An 8,053-nucleotide genomic window follows, 5' to 3' on the forward strand; every position below is an offset into this window, starting at 1 on the left:
ACCAACCTCTGCGCCATCCACGCCAAGCGGGTCACCATCATGCCCAAGGACATCCAGCTGGCCCGCCGCATCCGGGGCGAGAGGGCTTGAGGCACACGGCAGCACCGCAACAACCGCAGAAAACACCACAAAGGCTCTTTTAAGAGCCGCCACATTGTCACAGACGAGCTGCTCGTACCCGCCCCTGCTCTTCGCTTGGCTACGCTCGTAGCTTGGGCGAGCTTTTCGTTTCAGAGGCAAAAGCCGAACACCCATTTGGCCCCATAGTTCACAGGGCTTTTCCGTGGCATGGAAGGCCCTCCGGTGTTGGGTGACGGAGGGGGCCACGCCTGAAATGCCCGCTGGTGGCTGTTTTTGCATTACTTGTTCACCTGCAGGGCCTATTTGCGCACCATGCCAGGTTTGCGCCGTGGGCGGCGGTTCTCTCGAGTGCTCGGAAGCGAGTGCGGCGTGCCCCTCTCAGATAAGAGTGAGTGACTCTTAAGTGCTTGGGAGCAGCTCTTTTTCTGATCAGGGTTTTGCAACTCGTAGGGTGGGGATGAGGCTGACGGCATAGTGGCACAGTACCCTAAGCCAGCAAAAGCGACGGCTGGCTGTGAGTGCTCTTTGTTTGGCAATCTCTCCTACCCCGCCCAGAGACCAACGGCTGGTAAGCGCGGTCATTTCGAAAACGCTGCCGTCGCCCCGCCCGGCCCTGCGCAGACCGTGCTGCGCACGGCCGCCGGCAGCCCTCCCTCTGGTCCGCCCCGGGTGCATATAAGGGGCGGCTCAGGCGCTGAACCCGCCATTCTCCGCTCGCTTGTGAAGAAGAGAAGAGTCAGCATGTCTGGACGCGGCAAAGGAGGGAAGGGGCTCGGCAAAGGCGGCGCCAAGAGGCACAGGAAAGTGCTGCGAGACAACATCCAGGGCATCACCAAGCCCGCCATCCGCCGCCTGGCCCGCCGTGGCGGAGTCAAGCGCATCTCCGGCCTCATCTACGAGGAGACCCGCGGCGTGCTGAAGGTCTTCCTGGAGAACGTGATCCGGGATGCCGTCACCTACACCCACCGAGCACGCCAAGAGGAAGACGGTCACCGCCATGGATGTGGTCTATGCCCTGAAGCGCCAGGGGCGCACCCTCTACGGATTCGGGGGCTGAGCACAACCCACCCCAGCGGACGCCACCTCTCGATCCAACCCCACAAAAACCAAAGGCTCTTTTAAGAGCCGCCCACACCCTCCCTGACCGAGCTGCTCATCTGCACTCTGCTTAAGCACCGTACTCTGGCCCGCCTGAGCCAAAGTAGAGGGGCGGGCAAGGTTTATGTTTTGACCAGCACGCCAGGGCCTTGGAAAAACCTCAGGCGAGTCTCGCACACTGATTTTCTGACTGTCGCTTGACTGTGAATGAAGAAAGAGATCAGTGCAAACACATGGCGTTTTTGTATCCTGCTTGACCATTCTATCTTTGCGCCCATGCAGGAGAAAACAAAATCCTATGCCGAAGGTAAGCTCTTTCACGCGGCTGTGCCTTCTGCCCCCAGTGGCTATGAGGAGCGCTGCTTCTTGCCCTGAATGTGCCTGGCTACCAGGGTCGGGGCCAGGCCGGCCCGAATCCCCTCCAGCGCGCTAGGGCTTCTCGCCCTCGCCCAGGGGGCAGGCTTTCCGATTTATTTACCCTTTGAACGCATTCGGGGTTGACACAGCGCCGCCCTTTAAAGCAAGGTGGCAACTGCACCCGGGGGTATGTGTGTCCAGAAGGGAGAGCCAGGTGTCTGCAGTGTCCTGCTCGGTTTGCTCCTCTACCCATTCTCCTGAGCGTGTGAATGGGTTGAGCGTTGCCGGAGGGCTCTAGGCACGGCATGCTGGCGAGAGGGGTGCAGAGTGGCTGGTCAGTTAGTGAGGCACACACGCAAAGAGTCCAGGCACACCATGGCCTCCTCCCCACACTCCTAGCAGTGGCCTCTGCAGAGAGCTGGAGCTGCCTGTTTCACTTCCTCGCTTTGCCACTGCCAAGCCCTCTCACTGAGATGGATACATTGTACACCATGTTGGGAGAATGGCAGATGAGGGGAGGGACCTGTCTGGGGATTCCACTCATTACCCTAAGCGAAGTGCAAGGGTTCCTGGGAGGCATGCATGAACCGTTTGACTCCAAGAAAGGGAAGGCCTGGCCGAGATATGAAACCCAGAGTGACCCATTTCACCCTTTTTTTTCCCCCCTGTCTTTCCTTTTAGTGGGCAGGCGGAGTTCCCTCTCTCTCAAACCTCACTCTAACTTGCTCAGGTGCTGTGCCCAGTGGGGTCTGCTGGAATTTTGCCCGTCAGGGCAAAGCCCGGCAAGGGCAAAGCGCGGCGTTTGTCAGGCGTTCGTCAGGCTTTCGGGGCAGGGGCCAGAATGCCAGCTCGCTGCTTCTCCCAGAGCCCAGCCCAGTGTGCGATGAGATGAGGAGAAAGGAAGATGCAAGTGGGGCTGAGGCTTCCTCAGAAGGGTCCTGTGGCGAACCAGAAGATGGACTCGGACTACAGTGGTTCATGGTGGAGACTTGTATATTCAAATAAAAGAAACACGCCTATCTGGCCCTCTCGCTATGAGGGAAGTCCCGAGTCCGCATTCCTAGTTGCTGACTGGCCCTCCCACTTTAGAAAATCTCGCTAAGCGGAATAGGACGCTTGCACCATAGCCTCGGAAGTGCGCTTCTGCCTGGCCCGACTGGTAGGGGACTCATTTGTTATTTGGCTCAGAGTTCCTTTAGCATGCCTTTACACAGTTCACAGTCTCTGTATAGAGTTTGCCGGTTAACATTACGAATGGCTTCTGGGTGGCTTTCTTTGGGAAAAAGACAAATTCTTCTTCGTGCACGTTTTTCAGTTTTTTTTTTTTTTTTACACACCGCGGGTTAAATCCCTCCCTCCGGGAACCCTTTGCGCACACTTCTCTGGATCCCACCTTTGTGGCATCAGGACTCCCCAAAGTCAAGTCCTGTGGCTCTTTGGCAGGGTTATTGGTTCTCAGTCCAATTAATCGTGTATATTTGTCGGCTTTCCCATCCTTGGCAACAAGCTCACGTATCCCTTGCACTCCCTTGTTCACAGGGCGGATGCCCATTCGATTCTCTTAGGCTGTAGTACTGGGGGCGGCTACCCCAGCCTTGGTAGACGGTGTTCGTATCTCTTTCCCTCTGTTTTACTTGGCTCGCGTGCCCGTTCCACTCTTTCAGAATGTCATACTGTCGGCGGCTTCTCCAGTGGTGACGGGCAGTATTCGAGTCCCTCTCACACGCGGTCTTACCTGGGTCTTGTACCCGTTCCATTTTCGCAGCCTCTCCTGCCGTGGACGGCTTCGCCAGTCTTTGACCCCAACGATTAAAGCCCTCCCTGCCGTCCTCACGCTGGGAGGGTTTGCTCCGCTTGTTCGTGCTCCTCTGGTCGGTACAGGCCCCCGCCCGGTGGAACTCGGGGACTCGGGCTCCTTCCTGTTCCCTGGTCCCAGCCTCGGGTTTCTGGGCACCGGCCGGGTCCACCACTGTTCTCTAGTGGTCACGCCACCAGGGAAGGCGGTTTTCTTCCCGCCTTGGCTCCGCTCCTGACCCAGGGCCTCTTGCTCGGTCAGAGCACCCGCCTTTTAGCCTCCAGCCAGCAGGTCTCGCTTCGGCTACGCCTCTCCAAGACGTATCCACAGAGGCTCGCCTCTGCGTATGGAGGATTCTCCTCCCCTCTGCACGAGGCGCTCGCGGCGTGGGAGCTCTCTCCCCATTCACACCTCTTACTGTGTTTAAGCACATCAGTACTTGACCAAGGCCCCTAGGCAGGCGCGTCTTGCCGAGCGGGCTCACCTCCCTAGCCTCACAGGGAGTGATTCCCCTCTGGGGAGAAGAGAAGAGACGAATTGACCAGATTCGTCGCAGTCCCCACCTCACTTTTAAGGGTTTGATACTGGGGGTGGCCAGTTCAGGTGCGGGCACTTTGGCAGAAGTCAAAAGGGCCCGTGACCAGATGCCAACCTGGCGTTTTTGGTCCCGCAGGAAAGGTTTGAGAGCAGGGACCTCTGTAGCGTTCGTCAAGCTTGTTGATTCCATCCAGGCAGACACACACCCCGGGGGAGGCGGGGCAGGGCCATGCCTGCCAACGCTTCTCCCCACGTGTCCCACAAGCACCGATTTCTGCCCTTTGTGTCCCGCGTATGGAGGTTCCCGTTTGGGTGGCACGCCCTCCCGTGGGCCCGGCCTGGCACGCCCAAGCATGCGCCTTCTTGGCGAGGCCAGTGTCTGTGTCAAAAAAGGACATGGGCTGGGACAAGGGGGCAGAAGGCCCGAGATCATGTGGGGCAAAGTGATTGCAAGCAAACACTGCCCAGCCCTTGCGTGCATGTAGAATGCAAAGACAATCTGGTTTCAGAGGCTGGCTGCCAGCAAATGGGCCCAGCAATTGAATGCACCCTGGAGGCAAGAATAACCCCACGAAACATGAAATCAGGCCGTTATGGATGCTTTGTCCCAGCAAGGGAGTAGCTCTTTAAAGTAACCTGTTCACGTGAAAAGCTATTCGGGTTTTTCTGGGTTTGGGGGAGTATTGGTCGAATCCCTCAGTGATTACATCTGTTTCCAAGGAAGTGATTAAGAGCGCAGCAGGGGAAAAAGGCCCGGCAGCAGGACATTTTGGGAAAATCCAGGGCCTCAGAACAGCTGGCCCGATCTCTTATAATTAAGAAACAGGCAGGTTGCGAAGAGTACCTGGATTACGTCTCCCTTAAGTGGGAAAGGGCTCGACACCTAAAGTTCCGTATTGGAATTCTGTCCATTGCCGCATTTCGGCATAGATGGAATAATGCCGTTTCAACATCATGTATTCTTTGAGGCGAGCCCGAGGAGACTGTTCAACATTACTTATTACTCTGTCCGGCCACTAAGCCACTGAGGAAGCGCTTTTTGAAGCCTTTGTTTCTAAGTCGCGGCCTGCAGGTCAGTAGGTGATGCCATGGCAATATGACCGGACACTGCAGCCGTAGTGGCTGTTCTTGCTACTGCTAGCTATTTGAGTTGGGCAGGAAAAATACACACAAGAAAGGCTAAGGTAGTAGAATAATGCCTTGGGGTAGAGAAACCCATTTGCATTGGCTGTCAATTTTGGTAAATGCCGATCCCGCTTTCATTTGCTTCCTCTGGCAACATGATGAATTTGTTTTCCGATTGGAAGTGATTTATGAGCTAAGTGATTACGATGTTGTTGCATTTGTGGTTTGGATATCTGTGTGTAGCTTTTATGACCTTTTTGTCGAATTAAAGCTAATAAAGTAAAAAGAAAAAACAAAAAAACAGAAATCTCACACACACACACGCGCGCGGGCGCGCGCCAGGATTGAACTCCAAAAACATAGAGCCGCTCTGGGCATGGAGGCCTGTGTCCATTTTCAAGGGGCGTTTCTAGCCTTGGCTAACACGCACTCTCAGAGCTGTGTTATTTCCTTCCTCTTCGGTGCGCTTTTCCTTCGGTCCCCGGGCGGTGAGGGGAGCAGACTTGATCAGGCACCGTAGGGAAAGAAGGGAAAAAGGATATGCTCGCGCTGCTATGCGTGGGAGGTGAGCAAGAGAGGTCGAATATGAAGCGGAAAACAAAGTTTGCCCATGTTCCTGTCGCAGCTGAAGGCGGCATGCCGGCTTTACAAGACGCTTGCAAGGGAGCCGAGGCCCTGCCAAGGGGAAGCTACTTTTGTATAAGAGCTGGGAGATGTTGCGGTCCTGTTGACACATGTAAAATGACATAAATGTATGCGTGTCGCTATTAAAAAATGGATCATTTAGGCGGAGGAAACACAGTGTGTCGTTTGCAGGGACGGTGCTGTGAGCTGGGACCAGCCTCCCCTTCTGTGGACCAATCAGATGGAAGCTCCTCCCTATATATGCACGCCGCTTGCCGGGCCGCCCATTACTGATCTGATCTGATCTGTGAGCGCGCTGACCGAGTCCTCCTGCAGAACAATGGCTGAAACTGCTCCCGCTGCTGTGGCTCCGCCGGCGGAACCCGCCGCCGCCGCCGCACCCAAGAAGAAGAAGACGACGCAGAAGAAAGCAGCCAGCGCTGCCAAGGCCAAAAAGCCCACGGGGCCCAGCGTGGCCGACCTCGTCGTCAAGGTCGTGGCTGCCTCCACTGAGAGGAAGGGACTCTCCCTGCCCGCCATCAAGAAGGCTCTGAGCGCCCAGGGATACGACGTGGACAAGAACAACAGCAGAGTCAAGCTTGCCGTCAAGAGCCTGGTGAGCAAAGGAGCCCTAGCCCAGCTCAAGGGCACCGGTGCCTCTGGATCCTTCAAGCTCAACAAGAAGCAGTCGCAGGGCAAGGAGACGGCGGCCAAGAAAGCGGCGGTGAAGAGCAAGACGCCCGCAGCAAAGAAGCCTGCCGGTGCTGCCAAGAAACCCAAAAAGGCTCCCGCCGGAGTCAAGAAGAGTCCCAAGAAGGTGAAGAAACCGGCAGCAGCCAAGAGCCCTAAAAAGCCCAAAGCTGCTCCAGCCAAGAAGGCCGCCAAGAGCCCCGCAAAAGCCAAAGCCGTGAAGGCGAAAGCGGCAAAGAAGAGCCCAGCCAAGGTCGTGAAGCCCAAGGCCGTCAAACCCAAAGCGGCAAAGCCCAAAAAGGCTGCACCCAAGAAGAAGTAGAGGCTTTCGCCGAGACCCTTCAAAAAACACACACAAAACACAAAGGCTCTTTTAAGAGCCGCCCACAGCATCTGAAAGCGAGCTAGCTCATGCCTCTTGCCAGACACGTACTGCGATATACAACGGCGTGTTTGAAAGGCAACATGTACCGGGCCCCGCGGCGAGAGTCTCCACTCGTTTCGGACGCCACGCGTGACCCTGGCCAGTGCGCCCCCACCTATAAGCCCACACCAGTTGAGACATAAGGGCATCGTGTGCACATGTGATCTGGCACAACCCCGCCCCCCCGCGCCACCCCCCCTCATCATAACCGTGGTGTGCTTCGAGGCGCTGCCATTGGGCTGGCCGCCGGCAAAGAGGATGATGGTGGTGTGAAATGTCAGCACGGGGGGCAGACTTCAGAGGCTGATTCGCCACTCTCGCTTGCCACCGGCCTGAAGGCTGGTGGGAGGTTGAATTGGGGCAAGCAAGGCCTGGGGCGGTGGGGCTATTTTATCTGTCCACAGCGACTCATGAAAGGCTGAGCACATGAGCACAGCCTTTGGCAATCGCTTTTTGCATCGTGTTTGTTTTTTTTTTGTTTGGGGGCCAGCCAATCGAAGGCTTCCCGTCCTGTGTCACCGCTTCATGGCCGTACCTTCGGACACCGACCAATCACAGCACAGCGCGGGCTTTTTTCAAACCTGCGCCTGTTGTCGCCTCAGCCAATGAGAGGAGAGCTTGGTCTTTATATACCAGCTCCCCGCCAGAGGAGCCCCATTGTATCTCGTAGAGAGAAAGCAGATCTAGCAGCGCTGCCATGGCCCGTACTAAGCAGACCGCCCGCAAGTCCACAGGAGGCAAGGCGCCTCGCAAGCAGCTGGCCACCAAGGCTGCCCGGAAGAGCGCCCCCGCCACTGGCGGCGTCAAGAAACCTCACCGCTACCGACCCGGCACTGTGGCTCTGAGGGAGATCCGCCGCTACCAGAAATCCACCGAGCTGCTAATCCGAAAGCTGCCCGTCCAGCGCCTGGTGCGAGAAATCGCCCAGGACTTCAAGACCGACCTGCGCTTCCAGAGCTCGGCCGTCATGGCCCTGCAGGAGGCCAGCGAGGCGTACCTGGTTGGGCTCTTTGAGGACACCAACCTCTGCGCCATCCACGCCAAGCGGGTCACCATCATGCCCAAGGACATCCAGCTGGCCCGCCGCATCCGGGGCGAGAGGGCTTGAGGCACACGGCAGCACCGCAACAACCGCAGAAAACACCACAAAGGCTCTTTTAAGAGCCGCCACATTGTCACAGACGAGCTGCTCGTACCCGCCCCTGCTCTTCGCTTGGCTACGCTCGTAGCTTGGGCGAGCTTTTCGTTTCAGAGGCAAAAGCCGAACACCCATTTGGCCCCATAGTTCACAGGGCTTTTCCGTGGCATGGAAGGCCCTCCGG

The 8,053-nt window shown here is 56.9% G+C and overlaps 1 protein-coding gene across 1 annotated transcript; it reads left to right on the forward strand.

The window, feature by feature from the left end:
• Positions 1–5,957: 5,957 nt before the first annotated feature.
• LOC138520189 (histone H1-like) lies at positions 5,958–6,657 on the forward strand. The gene has a single exon (XM_069632663.1). It carries the CDS (start codon positions 5,958–5,960, stop codon positions 6,627–6,629), a length of 672 nt encoding a protein of 223 aa, XP_069488764.1. The 3' UTR covers positions 6,630–6,657.
• The last annotated feature ends 1,396 nt before the right edge of the window (positions 6,658–8,053 follow it).

This window comes from Ambystoma mexicanum, chromosome 13 (genome assembly GCF_040938575.1).
Source record: "Ambystoma mexicanum isolate Mex_15411 chromosome 13, UKY_AmexF1_1, whole genome shotgun sequence".
NCBI classification, from domain to species: Eukaryota; Metazoa; Chordata; class Amphibia; order Caudata; family Ambystomatidae; genus Ambystoma; species Ambystoma mexicanum.